Source organism: Lytechinus pictus, chromosome 3 (genome assembly GCF_037042905.1).
Source record: "Lytechinus pictus isolate F3 Inbred chromosome 3, Lp3.0, whole genome shotgun sequence".
Classification (NCBI taxonomy): Eukaryota; Metazoa; Echinodermata; class Echinoidea; order Temnopleuroida; family Toxopneustidae; genus Lytechinus; species Lytechinus pictus.
Genome location: NC_087247.1, coordinates 18353424 through 18369589, shown reverse-complemented (window position 1 = coordinate 18369589; position 16166 = coordinate 18353424). Strand labels below are relative to the sequence as shown.

At 37.9% G+C, this 16166-nt stretch overlaps 2 protein-coding genes and 1 non-coding gene across 3 annotated transcripts; 2 read left to right on the top strand and 1 right to left on the bottom strand.

Moving 5' to 3' along the window:
- The first annotated feature begins 2902 nt into the window (after positions 1-2902).
- Positions 2903-11642, top strand: LOC129256489 (sia-alpha-2,3-Gal-beta-1,4-GlcNAc-R:alpha 2,8-sialyltransferase-like). The gene is made up of 4 exons (XM_054894678.2): positions 2903-3033; positions 6017-6175; positions 7710-8270; positions 9004-11642. Exons 2-4 carry the CDS (start codon positions 6021-6023, stop codon positions 9293-9295), a joined length of 1008 nt encoding a protein of 335 aa, XP_054750653.2. The 5' UTR covers positions 2903-3033; positions 6017-6020; the 3' UTR covers positions 9296-11642.
- On the top strand, positions 4425-4497 carry TRNAR-ACG (transfer RNA arginine (anticodon ACG)). Its single transcript has one exon. It is a non-coding gene; the product is annotated as a tRNA-Arg (tRNA).
- On the bottom strand, positions 10720-15488 carry LOC129257697 (uncharacterized). The gene is made up of 2 exons (XM_054896080.2): positions 13322-15488; positions 10720-12925 (listed from the first exon to the last, which is right to left on the bottom strand). Exons 1-2 carry the CDS (start codon positions 13752-13754, stop codon positions 12339-12341), a joined length of 1020 nt encoding a protein of 339 aa, XP_054752055.2. The 5' UTR covers positions 13755-15488; the 3' UTR covers positions 10720-12338.
- Between the last annotated feature and the right edge of the window lie 678 nt (positions 15489-16166).

The window sequence follows — 16166 nt, the reverse complement described above, 5'->3', positions numbered from 1 at the left end:
TCTTTTAAAAATAAGCTTTTCTTATGTAAGTATATAACGATGACTGTATATATAGTGATCATGTGATCATGTTAATGATATCTCTATTTCATAATCATCCATAGTCTTTAGTTGCCTTTTTATGTATACTTTCCCTTTGTTATAACCTATCTTTCTTCATTTTCGCATCTATTTCTTTGACGAAAATAAGTAAGTCTTTCCAACAACAGTTTTTTTTCTGTCGTAATAAAATCGGGATTCATGAATATAGTCTCACTTTTCTACTTATATTCCAAATATATCAATACTAGACGTTTGATGCACATGGGCCTTCACCCCCCCCCCCCCCCCCGCCCCTACTTGCCCGATCCTCCATCTCGGGATGTTAGCCATCTGACTCGAATGAGCAAAATGACTCTAATGAGTGACGTTGAGTAGATTTTAACTTCAGGTGCGGTGCCGTAGTATTTTGATGTGGAGGGAGGGGGGGGGGGGGGGGGGCTAAATGTGTGGCAATCTTTCATTTTTTAAATGGGGTTATAGTTCAATTACTCTTTGATTTTTCTAAGAATACTTTCTCACTCGAAAATGAGGAGTAGTCGCCCCTTGCAATGAGGACCGCTTGGGGGAAGGGGCCACTACTCCTATTAGTATGTGACCGATGGTACCACCGCCTGTTTTGACTTTTATTGTAATTTCTCACAATAGTTTTTTTCTTCAAATTTTGTACTTTTCATATGAACCTGCATGCATGCTAAATCCTCGCATACAGACCCATTCAATATTTAGTACATAATGAAATTATCTTTAGAATTTACTAACATTTCTTATTTAGTGTTGAGCATATTGAATTTCATGTGGCATTCAAACTATGGTTTGTAATCTTTAAAATTTACTAACAATTCTTATTTAGTGTTAATCATAAATTTCATGTGACATTCAAACTTAGTTGGTTTATAATATTTAAAATTTACGATAATTTCTTATTAGTGTTGAGGATAACTTTCATGCGACATCGTAGGATATTGAAGACGTAAAGTTAACAAAAACTGTTTGAAACTTTGTTAATTTAATAGCGAAACATTGCTTCATCTACTAACATAATTTCGGGAGAATGTGGACGTGCTGACATCATGAATTCTCACGGGGTTTCGTGTCCCAGATCTGTCAATGTTTTTCAATCGTCGATTCATTTATGTCTTTCTCTCCTTTGTCAGTTTGTTGAACACCTGTGCGACTTATACCGCTGAGTGGGATTGCATTTGACGGTATACCTGGCGAGGGAGAGTTTAGATTTCTGTATATGCGTGGGACTATGCATGGGTTTTGACAGCTTTGTAAGTGTAAAGCTTTATTTGAAAAAAAATAATATTATATGCATTTCATTACCGTTGCGAAATCTCGATTACAAGTCACAGGGAATATTCTTTTTAAAAATATGGGCATGCGTATAGGGTTTATATTTTCAAGGGCGTTACTAGGACATCTGGTAGGTGTTTGTTCGTAAGTTAAGAGCGACTTTAAGAACGACTGGTGAACCTTTCTTACGCGCCGCTAAATAATCACTAATGAACATAATGGTGAACCGTCACTTACCACAAGAAAGGATCACCACTCGTTCTTAAAGTCGCTCTGAACTTACAGACAGCCTTTATGAAACGGCCCCCTGAGGTTGGGGTGTACATGCATGGTGTGAGACCATTATTGACAAACTTCTTGATGGGGCAGACACCTACAAGTTTCCCCTGGGGGTAGGGGGCGACTGCCCCATATGATTTTTCAAAGAAGTGAAAAAAAAAGAAAAGGGAAGAAAATGAGGAAGACAATGGAAGACAACTCTTTATGGGGCAGACACCTACAAGTTTCCCCTAGGGGTAGGGGGCGACTGCCCCATATGATTTTTCCAAGAAGTGAAAAAAAAAAAGGGAAGAAAATTAGGAAGACAATGGAAGAGAGAAAAAAAGAAGAGCTTTGAAGTAGGGGTATTGGTCGTCTAACTTAATCAAGGGGGAGTCCCTCGCCCTGTATAACCTGGCGCCGCTCCTGACCTGAATGTTATTATTTCCATCGAACTTTTCGATCATTTTCTATTTCTGAAATTATTTACTTTGATATGCGAGCGAAACAAAAATTAAAACAAATTTCCATTTTGTAGGCCCTATATGAAAGAAGCAGGGCTTTTTTTCCAACAGGGAAACTACTGAAAAAGAAAAAAAAAGCAAAGAGACAAACTACATGATCGATCTAACTTCCTACTTAATGTGACACTCTTCTGTTACCTGACTTGTCATCAACGAAGAGCGGTTATGGGAGCATTTCATGGAAGGACTCATCAGATGTTTTTATAAAACGTAGTCTGATTATGAACTGTTCTTCTCAACCAATCAAAAGCAAGGAAAGTTAGGCTCTCATGAAACGCTCTCCTGGTCAGCATCACACACTTAAAATGTTGGGCAACATACTGTCCACTGTGTTGGGTAATGTATGTTCAGGTGTTGATAAAAACAATTATATATTATATAGGTTATATTCTGGGTAATTATCAAATTGAGCAAATTTATTACCCAATATTTATTATTGGTTTTATTACCCAATTTGGACAGATTATAACCAAAAGTTGTCAGTGTGGAGTGTGGACAGTATGTTGCCCAGTGATGACTAAAAATTGGGCCTTCTTTGCCCGAACTTTTTAAGAGTGCAGTTTTACATTCTCCTATTTTAATAGTAGGCCACCCGTGATGCTCTGATTAAGATCTCGATATTGATGTTATTTTGACATGCGAAAAAGTGGAGCAGCATGTCCTAGTATTTCGGCGATCTCATGCTACAATGGATTTCATTTTGCTAGTTATTTAGCCTTTTGTCTCGGGTTAGCAAAGGTTAAACGGTTGTTTTGATCCGATCAACGATCGGAGATTTAAACATTACGGTTGGTCTCTTTTGCCAGGGTCGATCCTGTTGAGTTTTCAGCCCACCTCCTTGCCATAGAGGATATGATAAAATCTCTCTAACAAGCTTGAAGGAAGTCGTTACCTGATCTATTGATTATCAAGGGCAAGTGTTCATTTTGTTTAATGCTGGTTTCCATGGAAATCGGAAAGATGAGTTTGACCATCATTCTGATACTTATCGCTTAATATCGATGAAGGAATTGTTATTCTATATAGGCCCTAATTATTTCAATTAATTATTGAAATGCAGACCTACTGGCCGTGATAATTTCATCTTAATATTTATTTAGGCTATAGAAGATTAATAAATTGATTATGCCCTGTTTTACCTGGCTACTTAATTCTGTGATGTATAAGTTACTTTTGTCACGTACGTGATTTTTAATTGTTTGATATAACATTTTGATATTATGGTGAAATGTGGAATTTCATATACCCAGGAAAGGGGTGGGCCGATATAGGCTTTAATTATAATAGGCTCAATGGCATATGACTTGTGTCGCGGCTGCGTAACAGCAATTTGCTATTTTTTCAACAGAAGATATTATGCTTATACACTTACTAATTATAGTGCTGTACAAAAATATCACAATCAATGAATCATCCCTCCTTTGTTGGCAAATTATAGACCTACCCCTTGTAAGTTTGTTTTATGGTGAAAATCGACAAAAAAATAAGAGAGACAAAAAAAAATAACAGAGATAGGAACTATGATTATTCTTTTATTATTTTATCTGAATATTCGTGATTATCAGTGATGTGTCTGTTTATATTGAATCCACGAGAATAATAATTTTCAAACCGGGGTGCTATTTTTATTTGACGTAGAGTCAAAGCCCATAACAATACCGTGCTCTATAGCCCTAGGACGTAGCCTTGAAAATTGGAATGAAGTGGGTACGGCACAAGGGATATCTAATTAGAATGGTACACCCAATCCCCGAATTCAAAGATATTTTGGAAATATTACGATCATAATATAGTTACACTTACAGATGAATTCCATGCTTTTGCAGGTAAGGGTCTTCTTCCAAAGACTATCTCTGTCACAACCATAGAGTTAAATACGTACTACATGTATATAACTCTATGGGCACAACTGAGAATAGAGTGGTAACAAAGCCCCTGTTCAACGCAGATCTGTGTAGGATTGTTAGCTGTTCACTGATCTATGCTCATTTGTTTTGTTTGATTTTTCGTAGAGCAAACCAAGGCCGCACGTAATTTCCTTACCTGCAGCGACGAACCATCTTTCAAGAATTTTGAAATATAAAGAATTATCAACAATTGTACTGAAATCTCTAGATTCTAGTTCCCGGGTCTAGTTCTCATATCCGCATCCCCGGTCCGCATCTCGATCCGAATATGTCAAAATAAATGTTTATTTGGAAAGACTACAATCTAATCACGTGGCAATTCTAGACATGCGCGCGGTGTTCAAAACGGTTCACAAGGGAAGAATCTGTCAACAAAGGTAACCTCATTGTGCGGAGCGGCCCTGTGGCCCAATGGATAAGGCATCTGACTACGAATCAGGGGATTCCAGGTTCGAGTCCTGGCAGGGTCGAAATTTTTCCTTTTTTTAATCATACATATTTGATTTTGTAGATGTAATATTGAAACATTTGAGCAAGACCTTTTTTTAAATAAAACAACGCTTCATATTATTTAACTAAATAATTCGGAAATATGCCTTAATACACTGTAGTGTTTTCAGCCAATCCGATAAACAATGACTTTTTATCATTTGAAGGATGTTGAATTTTGTGATAATACAGTGAGAGATCATTAAACTTCTTAAACATATGAGAGTAAGCGCGGATCAGGTCCGTAGTGGAGTAGCGGGGGGGGGGGGGGGGTCAAGGGACTTAGTGCCCCTTTACCAGTGTGTTAATCTCAAATTTGTCGGAATCCTTTCAACACACCGATCAACAAATCGTGCTTCATTTATAAATTAATTATTTTACAATTTGAGCCATGGACATGTTAAGGTCATTAGAATCATCACATGCCGAGGCGAGAATGGGGGGGGGGGGGGGGGGAATGAAGGCCCAGTGCGCGTACCACCCTTTTTTTAGGGGGGGGGGGTTAAATTACAAAGTCAAAGAGCTTTTGTTCAAGTTTTCGATCAAAACAGAAGGAAATGCTCCTTATTATTCAAAACGGGTACCAAAATCAAAATGGAACTCCAGATACAAAATTAAGTAAGGACATAGAACTACATTTTTATATATTATTTTCTACGGAAAATTCCCCCCACCCCCCAAAAAAAAAATCAATTAATATAACGCCACTGGCCAATTGAAATACTTTTAGGTAGGAAATCATGATAAGACGGTAACTCCGGGAAAATGAAAATACCCCCCCCACACACACACACACACACACCAACATACTCACTTGAAATAAGAAATCGAAAAATATGCCTATATATCAGGCCTCCTTGTTTTATGACCTTTACTGAACTGAAAACCATTAATATGTAGGTAAATCAAACCCCCCCCCCCCCGATCTTGGATTTTCCCTGCCTGAGAGATAGAGGCACTGTCTTCGAGTCTGGCATACGGTATACGTCATCCTTGGTCTCTTGCTGCGCTATTCTTGGGATTGTTTTGTCTCCTATCGTGTCTTGTCTGATGTGGCCTGATTATTTTTGAAGATCCCAGACAGGCGTCATGCTGGGTCATGTGCTCATCACCAACATCCCCAATTAATTTCCATGTACCACGCTCTGATAACATTGTTCTGTTTCATTGTACGTCGTTGATGTCATTTTCAGTTCTGATATTATTTCTGTGTATTATTGAAGAAAGAACAAAGAAAAACTGCAGATAACATAATTTGAGATTTAAAAAAAATTCAATTGAAAAAAAGTCTTTGCCAGAGATATTGAGATTGTACGATGTGCATGTTCATTTTCACTTATTCAAGTATTGTGAATTAAATTAACCATAATAAGGCCCTAAAGACAAAATCTACGATTGGGCTCTTACAGCTCAATTTTGTTTTCAAAATTATAATCGATGTGAACCAATGTTTCTGACCTAAATGTCCTTAAGAAAAATCTTATTTCATTTGACAAACAGAAAGATGCAAGGTTTAGTGGAAGACCAAGCACAGGAGGACGATTACGGAGAAGAATCTTATTATTCCATCATTCGATACGACGACAAGGCCAAAGCAAGCGTAGAAGAGATTTTAGAACATCACTGGGCTGCAAATAGAACGGCACTACTACAAACCAGGTATTTCATAGGTGCTAGCACAGCGGGTGGTGGGGGCGTTTGTTTGTTTTTGTTGTTATTGTTGTTTCTTGGCAATGGTGAACAAGGAGGTGGCTATTTCCCCCCTAAATTTTGCGCCAATGACAAGGTTGCAGGTTCGAATCACAGTATCTGTGATACGGAAAGAAAAAAAGAAAAGGGGAAAATGTGGTAGGAAAAACGTCTTCGCCCTCGAAGGGGGGGGGGGATAAAATGTGCAGGTAATACTGAGAACATCACCTTTCAAACGAGTGTAATGAGCACGGGGAGGGGCACTCTGTCAGGGACACACCACTAGAACAGAGAATAGCACTGCTAAAAAATGACAAGTATGTCATGTGACTAATATTTGAAGATTTAAGTTAATGTTAATCAAACCATTAAAAAGAACAAGAAAAAGAAAATTCAGCAATGTAAAACATATCAGACAATGGACTATAATTTCATTATTAATTCTTGTTGGTGCAACGTAGATTGGAAACGTTTGAAAGCTACACCCTATATGGCAACTGTTTTGTTTTTTTAATGTTTTGAATTTATCATGAACCACACATGTCTGATGATGACGGCTAGACAGACGAAATTGCCCAATGAAGCTTCTTAAGTGATACATCTCTTGAAAAACATATCGGTTATGAAGACAATGACTGTTACTTAGTAGTCATTCCCGCAGCTTGGGACTTCGAGGAAACAGGAAATACATTGATATCGTCTAAACGCTAGAACCAATGTGTGCTATATGGCATGATGCACATTTTTTAAAGCATACTAGTAGATGCACAGAAAGAAAAAGAAAAAGAAATCTATTTGGGAGACTAGGTTTTACATGGTTGGAGAAAGTACAGCTGCCACTCGGGTGAAGAGAAGTGAAGAGGAAAAATTGTCGTGGCCAATAGGTGGCGCTATTAATTTTGGCATTTTGGGGCCTATTGATTATCGTCAGCTGTGGTCTGATAGCTCTATGGTCTGCCCAAAATCTAGAGGCGACAATCGCTTAACTATATTGTACAGGTTAACTATGTAAGAATTTCTAAAGAATTTGTGTTTTCTCCTTAAAGCACATTTCTTTAATCATGATATCCTATTAAAATGTATTGTACCTGAGAGTTTTGATTAGAAGACATTTTATTCATTGTATATTGGAACAAACAGAGTAGTAGTCCTTACATCGCAATGACAAACGGTGTAGCCAATGTGAAAGCCCCATAGTATCATGATTATTTTACAATTTTTCAAAGATCATATCTGTTTTTACTATTTGTCCGATTTTTTTTTCGAACATAATGCTTCTCTGATTTTTTTAAATATACGTTTTCGTTCCAAGGGGTGGTTTACCCTTATTTTAGCTTCACCGTCAGAATGTCGTCACTTGGGTGTCGAACCTCGTAAGCTTGTAAACTCCATTTCTGGCTGGATTATCATCAGATGATTTATAGTTGGGGTATGATTAGATTGATTTTATCATTTTTGTAAAATAATCCATCCCTGTTTTTCATGTTTTTTTTTTTCAAACCAGGTCCGAGATGCGAAAGTTTTTCAACCCCTACAAGATGATAACCATGACATCTGATGACGACACACGAGGTCAACTCAAACGATTCTACAGCGCAAAGGCAAAGGCCATGACCTTGATACCACCAGGCCTTAGGAAACTACTCCCAACCAAACAACTATTCAGAAATCAGTACTTTAAGACTTGCTCCGTGGTCGGCAACAGCGGGATCGTTCTTAACAGTTCCTGCGGAGCTCACATCGACGCTGCCGATTTCGCCTTCCGGTGCAACTTTGCCACGGTCAAAGGTTATGAAAAGGACGTTGGAACGAAGACGGACGTTATAACGTTTAATCCCAGTATCCTTGATCGGTTTTATGGAAGACTTAAAAAGGATGAGGACAAAAGGCGGTTCGAGGAGCGTTTGGTCAGCTATGGGAAATATGTTTTATGGATTCCAATATTTTCGACGCATTACGTTAGCAGAACAGTCCACGAGATATTAGACTATTTCAATCTAAATTTTAAAAGATTTAAGAACATCCAGCTGGCGTTTCCAGGGAACATCCTCCCAGACATATCAGAGTAAGATATTATTTTCTTCTTGTTCAAGTATAGTAAATTTACTTGATAAAATTGTGATATTTTAAAACGACGACTTACACTTTATTTTTTCTTGACGCTTATAATAAATTGACTCATAATTGTAATAACTTCAGACTTGAGAGCCAGAAATACAATGACACTTTAAAAAGATGATGGAATCTGGAAGTCTGGAGGTAGGTTTTTGTTTGGTATTATCAGTTAAAATGTGAACGCCGTACTATTTATGTTATTGGCGCCCGGTTTTAATTTTTTTTTGACAGATGAGAAGCAAACTTCATTCACTTAGATCAGTTCAGCCCCCAAAATACCAATTGACACTAAGAATTAATCTTATATTAAGTGCTTTATAAAAACTGAACACTTCTTAGCGAGTGTTCTTCTGAACCCGGGGCGTATCTCGGGAGGAGCAAAGATTACGTGTCCTATAAGGTTCTCCTTTTTGGAGTTGACAGAATGACAAAAGTGAAAGTAAAGATTAAAGTTAAACATTTGAAACGTGAACATTCTTAGAAGATCATTGACGTCAGAAGTTGGAGAGGATGCGAAATGAGCACTTGTCCCGAACTATATGGGTATCCTATACTCGAACGGAAATATTGGTTGTAACATTCAGGCGAGATCTGTTATAGATTGACTGAGTTTTTATATTTTTTTACACATTTTCCTACCAAGTGCTTTCAACATTTTCCTTCTAATTTTTCTCCTCAATCAGTTACTGGTTAACCCAAGGAATCGATGAAGACAGGATCAGTACAGGTCTACTCATGTTCAACATCGCTGCCACCATCTGCGAAGAAATCCACATGTACGGATTCTACCCCTTCCCACAATTTCAAGACACATCGATCCCCTATCATTACGATGACAGCAGGAAAAACCGGACGCGGGATAACTACGATTACGGTTATCGCCGGTTTCACCAACTTCCCGACGAATTTGTGCTCCTCAAGAAACTCCACAAAGCAGGAGTCATCAAACTGCATTTAGGGGAGTGCCCAACGTGATTACTGAAGATGAAAGAGGATCGTGTATTCTGAAACAGAAACATTAACCATGGCACAAGGACAGAATAAATTGTTCTTTTATGTTGAGGCAGGCATCAAATTCTGATGAAAAGTTTTTGACACAGTGTGGTATATCAGAAGTATACACCAAGTTAAAAGGTTCTTTCAAATATGGTGAGACAACACGTAGCATATCATTTGCCGCCTCATATCTCATTGACTTTGTACTCTAATTTTGATGAGCTTTGTGGCACCATGTGTGAGCGAGCCATATTAACAGAACAAATACGCTAAGATCATGAAGATGGTTTTATCAACGGAATGTCATCAAGACCATTAAGGTTCAGAGATGGGCGTAAATGTTAGGTCCAAAAATAGGGCGTGTAACTCTTTAGCCACTTTACTTTCGCTAAAGCACTGCATCTTATACCAAAGAGTGTGATTGGTGAGTGTCTGATTTGCGTTGCATGATATTTATGCTTACCTTATCGTTTTGCTTTGTTGGATATCAGAAAATATCAAAGGTATTTAAGATGCCAATATGTTATATACTCATCGCACTAAAAACAAAATGTTTTTAAGAAAGGGAGATATGGTTTCACAATTTCGATTATAATTATTTATCATGGTAAACAGAGGGTCGTGGGTTCGAATCCCAGCCATGGTGTAATTTCCTTCAGCAAGAAACTGATTCACAGTGTGCTGCACTCAACCCAGGTGAGGTAAATGGGTACCGGTAGGAAGTAATTCCTTAAAAAGCTGTGTGCGCTATGAACGCCTAGCTTAGCCGGGTAATATAGGAGCGCCTTGAGCACCTATATAAATTATAACAAGGTGGATATGTGCGCAATATAAATACCCTATATTATTATTATTAATTATCCATCATGTGTATTGTTCAATATGCTTCAATAGGTCTATATTACCGCTGGTCGATTATCGGATTTTTCAACGTCCAAAGTATTTTAAGTAAATTATAGACTGCCGATAATCATCACTAGAGTTTCAAACGATATCATTTTGTGATGAAGTAGGACTTGAAGCGCGAACCTCCAGTTTGATGGTGTAGGCCTATTTACAAAGATCACTACAACCATAAATCTGACAAAGGTGTCACAATGAGCTTCCGATAAGAGAACGGAAAATGAGGACTGAACATTCAGATTTAAAAAATGCAATTGTCCAGTTCTATAAAGTAAAAAAAATCATCTGTCCCCATTTAATTCCCCAACATCTTGAATATGAAAGCTCCTTATTCATCAGCCCTTGTGGGACAGTTAACATTCATTTGTCTTTGCGTCAAAATGCCCACTTTTCTCTTTAGTTTGTCACGTCATTGGTGAAACTTTAATCAAATAATGTGTAATATATAGTGACTTTAAGACAAGATTAAAAAGGAGATTTTTATTGACAGTACTAACATCTCATTGGACGTGTTAGAGGATTGTATCATTTACAACACTCTAAAAAGATATGAATTGTTTTATTTACAAACACACCATATATATACAAAAAGAGGCGAATTGTATAAAGCATGATAGAAATTTAGTCGAATACATCCACCATTAATAGTCTGACCTGCGAGCTGTTTCATAAAGCTGCTCGCATTGTTACCAATGACTTTGCGAACAACCTGAATAATTATGAAGGGCAAAATGTTGAGCAAAATATTGTTTAGGAATGTTTGTGTCTCCCAATGATATAACAAAATATTCTGGTTGAAAATTTATTTTTGCTTACAGAATGCTTAATCGGAATTCTGACTGTATTTAGCCACTTCGTTTGTGATATTATGTCTAAAAGTTGTAATTTTACGAACAGTTTAATGAACCATGCCCAGATTGACCATTCATAAATAAAGTCAATTTTCAATACAATTATCTGTCCAAGTGGATATTCCTGACAACCTTAAGAAAATTTAATATTTCAAATTAAACATCAAACAATTGGCCAACTTTCTACTCGTATATATCTTTGTTTCAGGGGGATTGAGAGGAATATTTCATACGGAATTCCTTTAAAAAATAATTAGGATTCCTATTTAAAGTTGATACCATTTTCCATGCAGGAGGAAGGGGTAAAGTGATGGTTGTTTAAACAGATTATGGACAAATACCGACAACATAAATACACCTCTTGCATCGAAGTAACGTTTTGCTAAAATTTTAATGATCACGATGTTGCTCGCTTTAGGAAGAATTCATTTAAAGTTGTATGAATTCAACACGAAGCATTTTGGGCAATAAATACTAAGATTATAATGAAAAATTTTCTCATAAAATAGAATTCAGTTACGCTGTAAAATGAGAGAATAAATTATTACATGATAAATATCGTATACCATGTACATCTTAGTTTTCAGTGTCTTTATTGTCTTTACTGACATAAAATGGAGTTGGTTTTGATCAATCATGATACTCCACATGGGCAAAGTATTAGTTTATGTTTCTGTTTTCACATTGCCCTCTTTTTATCAATTGATTCCAAGAAAATATGCCTGAACTCTTTTATTTCAATAAATTTCTACTTCTCTTTGAAACGGAATTACCAAAAAATTTTCGCAGACTAAAATTTTCTTATAACATCACAATTTGTATTGCACCACAATCGATAGATTTGAGGAATTAAGTTCAGGATTACCAACACGATTGTTATTTTACCTTATTTTTGTGGGGAAGTGTCTTCAGAGATGTGATCGTTTAAGATCCAGCATATCCTGATTTATAAAAGAATTTAAACCTTTGAACGTCCCTGCTGCAGTTGATTCCAATGTTTTCATGGCATGTTCTTGTCCACCTGATGTTCTAACAGAGACCCATCCCCCCGACACCAATTCGAAGCAGTTATGTGACTGTAATTCCCATGTCCAGAAAGAAGGACCACGTAATCCAACTAATTCATCACACCCGTCTAAAGTTACGGTGTTAGTCCAACACTGTAAACTTCAAGCCCAAACTTCAGGGTTTGATTCTTCATTAACACTAACTGGTGAACGTTTCTATCACGCTGAGCCTTTACAGTGTACAGATTTGGTTCATCCTGTTTATTCGTGAATCACTGTTTCACCTGCTGAAGCATTCTCTCTGTACTCCGGCGGGGGTTCTGGAAGATGCACTGTTGCTCCTGGCACCATAGCAGGATTATGTCCTAGCCCACCTTCAACAGGCCCTACAACAAATCCTGCATTGATGGCCGGTATGGTCGTCATCACAATGACATTTGACTGAGGCTGTCCTCCTTGAACCAGTGCATTCTGCAGCCTGTTCCTCAACTCTCGCTTCTTGTTCGCATCCTTGACAATTAGAGGCATCTGGACGAGATCGGTGATCCAGCCTATCCCAAAGACACCCAAGGTGCAGAGGTAGAGGATCGCCTTCGATCTGTTGCCCAAGTAGAAGTGATGAAGCCCGAGGAAACCTAGAGGAAACGCCAGGAGATACGCATCGGATGTCTTATAAGGGTCCTCACCTACCCGCTCCCCTTTCTTCATCAGCTTCACGTCCGTATTGGCTTTCTCCACCATGTAGGCGAGTCTGAAGATATCCATGAGCCAACCGAAGAGAAAGAAGCCAACGGAGCAGGCCTGGTACGTGCCGTATCGCTTTCGTCCGAGGTAGAAGTGATATAGACCTGCATGTTTTTTTACATAGTATAAAACACAAAAACACGATAGGCTTTCATTTAATTCGAGGTTCGGAGTTTTGCCAACACTTTACTTCTTAATCGCAATTTATTTATTGCTTATTTTTATAACTTTACGGTACTCCGTGCAAGGACTTATCGTTTTCCTCCAGTTGTATAATTTGCACCAAATATAAAAACGCGTACAAATACATTGTAGACCGACAAAATAATGGTTAATTGACATTGATAACAAATTGGTATTGAAGTGTCTCACAATCATTTTCTGCTTGTTTTGATGAAAATTTTAACAGCATTGTATATACTTTTTATACTCTGTATTAAAAAAAACATATATTTTTGGAAGTATTCACCATGCTGAAAATGAGTTTATTAGCACCTTACCGAATATGCCAAATGGAGGGAGCCAGAGCAATACTGCATCCAACAATGTTTTATCTGTGAGATAGCCTGGATATTTCTTGCTGTGTATCCAGTGCCCCTTTGCTCTGGCTTCTGATGTATCCTGGTTGCATTTCCTCACCAGGGCTCCTATCCTACACCAGTCAATGATCCAACCGATGCCAAACAACCCCAACGTGAAGGCGTAGACTGTCCCAAAGAACTTCCGGCGAAGGTAGAAGTGATGCGCTCCGAATAACCCCATGAACGGCAGGCACAAGATGGTGGCCACGGCGAATTTTCGGTCCTGGGCGGTATGGCTTGGTGTAAGGTAGACTTCGTTTGTGTACTGTGGCATGTTGCTCCGATTTCTTTCCTCCTGCTCTTGGAATTGACGGTGAGCCGTCTGCATATCTGGAACCACTACCTGGGTCATATTGAATCAGTTTGGTCCTATATGCTATCGTATAAGTGAACCAGAACATCAAAAGAAAATTGTCTGCAGATCGACGGAAGGAGCAAAATTTCAAAAGGTTGACTGCGTTTGTTCCCGGTTGTTGGTTGATTTTAATGCGATATTCTTTCATCAAATACACTAAATTCAAGCTCTTTGCGAACAGCACCACACCCCTTTCTTTATCAAGAAATGCACATGGTCCAGTTAGCTGTCTTGAATAAACGAAATGCCTATATTTTGAAAGACACCGTGGTCCTGTAATTAGAGGCCCACCATATACTTCGTATAGCAGATGACGTCATCTTACACTACCTCACATGACTGGCATGGATATCTCACCTAAAGTCATCCGTTTAATCAACAAAAGGAGTTAATAGTCGCTTCAGATGGGCGCAAAGATCGCATGGAATCGTTAATAATTACACATGGTGCGATAAAACTGGCCAAACACATTGTAAATATAGTTATACCCTGGTATGGTCCACGATAATGCAAACAACTATCGTGTCTTTGCCATAATATTGATACTTCACGTTGGGAAATCTATTGAACCTGACGCCCTGAATGCAAATTTGCATATTAAAGTGGATAAGATAATCCTTTCTTTGTCAGTTCCTCATCCATTTTATTCAGTTTTAAATAAGATAATGTCGATGACCATTGGATCTCCGAGATTTTAATGACGTCAAAGACATGAAAGACACACCCTTAATGATAACATGATACTGAAGTCAACTTCCAAATGAATAGCAAATAATAGTCTTTTGCTTTAGATGCAGATAAAACAAATGGAAATCACCATACTTTAACTTAGTATACAGTAATCGAAAAAAAATCGCAATGCTGCAAACAGTATCTGATATAATATTGTAAAAAATTACACGATAGTAGTCTCTGCCAAATGCGTGTAGCACTTATATCCCAATAAAATCATTCTATTAAGTTTTCTATACACCCCCTATAAACTTCCTATTTTTGTCTCTCTCCTTCATGTAGGCGTTTCCAAAGAACAAGGGTACATTAAAACACAGTGTTACACATTGGGTTTGATAAGTGCCCATTTTCTATTTGGGGGTTCGTTTTACATTCTTCGAGGTCACCTAAGCATCTCCGAGGGCATTGCCCCCAAATAAACACAAAAGTGTTCCAAAAATGCTCTAACTCCGATTGGCATGATGAGTGCCCTTCTATTTAGGCAAACTCTCACTATCTGCCTTTCATGCATTTACCACCCCCTTGTAATTAATGCCCATGTTGTAATTAATTAGTTGTATTTTGTCTTGCAAAAATATTCCTCTTCTATTATTATTATTAATGCCCACTTTCCTTTCGCATTTCAGCTTTGATATTGAAGGTCAGGTTCATCTCATCGTTATTTGGTTTTTATTTCCCCCCAAAACCGGAAAATCAACAACCATCACACTGGGTGATTAAAAAAAATGGGTGTAGAATAACAAAGCTTGAGTCATAAATGCACACATGGCCGTACGCAGGGGGCAATTTATAGTCGTCCCCCCCCCTCCCCCGAAATTTTGAAAACTTACATTTTTACTGCAAAGTTCTACAAAAAAATCACCAAAAGTATGTACGAAAAGTCCTTCAATTTCCTTTTTAGAAATGCAAAAGCGCCCCAACCCCAGCTCGGTTGCTTTGCTCACTTGCTTTCGAGGTTTTTTTTCTCGATTTTTTTTATATGCGTCTCCCCCCCCCCCCGGAAAAAATTGTACATCCACGAACATTGTCATGACAGTACGTGAATGATGGATTTGATGACATCATAGACACACACAATTTTTTGTATTGTATCAGTTTATTGTTTGTTTGATACTGAAGAAGATCTTGACTGATTCATAGTAGGCTACAAAGATGGCAATCTGCGACTGCGTGTAAAAGAAGGGAACATTGATGAAATAAAAAGTGGATGCATGCTTGACGCCATCGATTTCTCTCCTTTTCTTCTTTTACTTACTATTTAATTAACTTTAAAAAGTTTCTTATTTTGTGATAACGATGAAATTGTCAGCTTTATGTTCGTTTTTGTTTATTTGCTCTATTTTTAAATCAACTTCGTTCTGGCAGGGAAACGTTAGTGAGATTCACTGGTTTTTGTGTGTGGAGTGGGGGGATCCTTTTGATTGTCATGATTTTGGAATATAATGCTTTTCTGTTTTCTTGAGTTTTTCTTACCTTATCCTTAAAATTTCTTCTTTCTCCTCTTTCTTATTCACACACCTCTCTCTTGCTGATTCACTCGGCTTCCTCACTCCGTCCCCTCTTTCCCTCTCACTGTATATATCTCCTTCTTTGTGCCCTTCCTCATTCTTTTACTACCCCCCTCTCTCTCTCTATATATATATATATATCTCCCTGTATCTGACACCCTCCCCTCTC

Excerpts from the sequence above, each read along its gene's own strand:
- LOC129256489 (XM_054894678.2), top strand. The coding sequence starts at position 6,021 with ATGCAAGGTTTAGTGGAAGACCAAGCACAGGAGGACGATTACGGAGAA. Across the intron at positions 6,176-7,709 it reads ACGGCACTACTACAAACCAG|GTCCGAGATGCGAAAGTTTT; the intron begins GTATTTCATAGG and ends TTTTCAAACCAG. Across the intron at positions 8,271-9,003 it reads ATCCTCCCAGACATATCAGA|TTACTGGTTAACCCAAGGAA; the intron begins GTAAGATATTAT and ends CTCCTCAATCAG.
- LOC129257697 (XM_054896080.2), bottom strand. The coding sequence starts at position 13,754 with ATGACCCAGGTAGTGGTTCCAGATATGCAGACGGCTCACCGTCAATTC. Across the intron at positions 12,926-13,321 it reads CCCTCCATTTGGCATATTCG|GTCTATATCACTTCTACCTC; the intron begins GTAAGGTGCTAA and ends AAAAACATGCAG.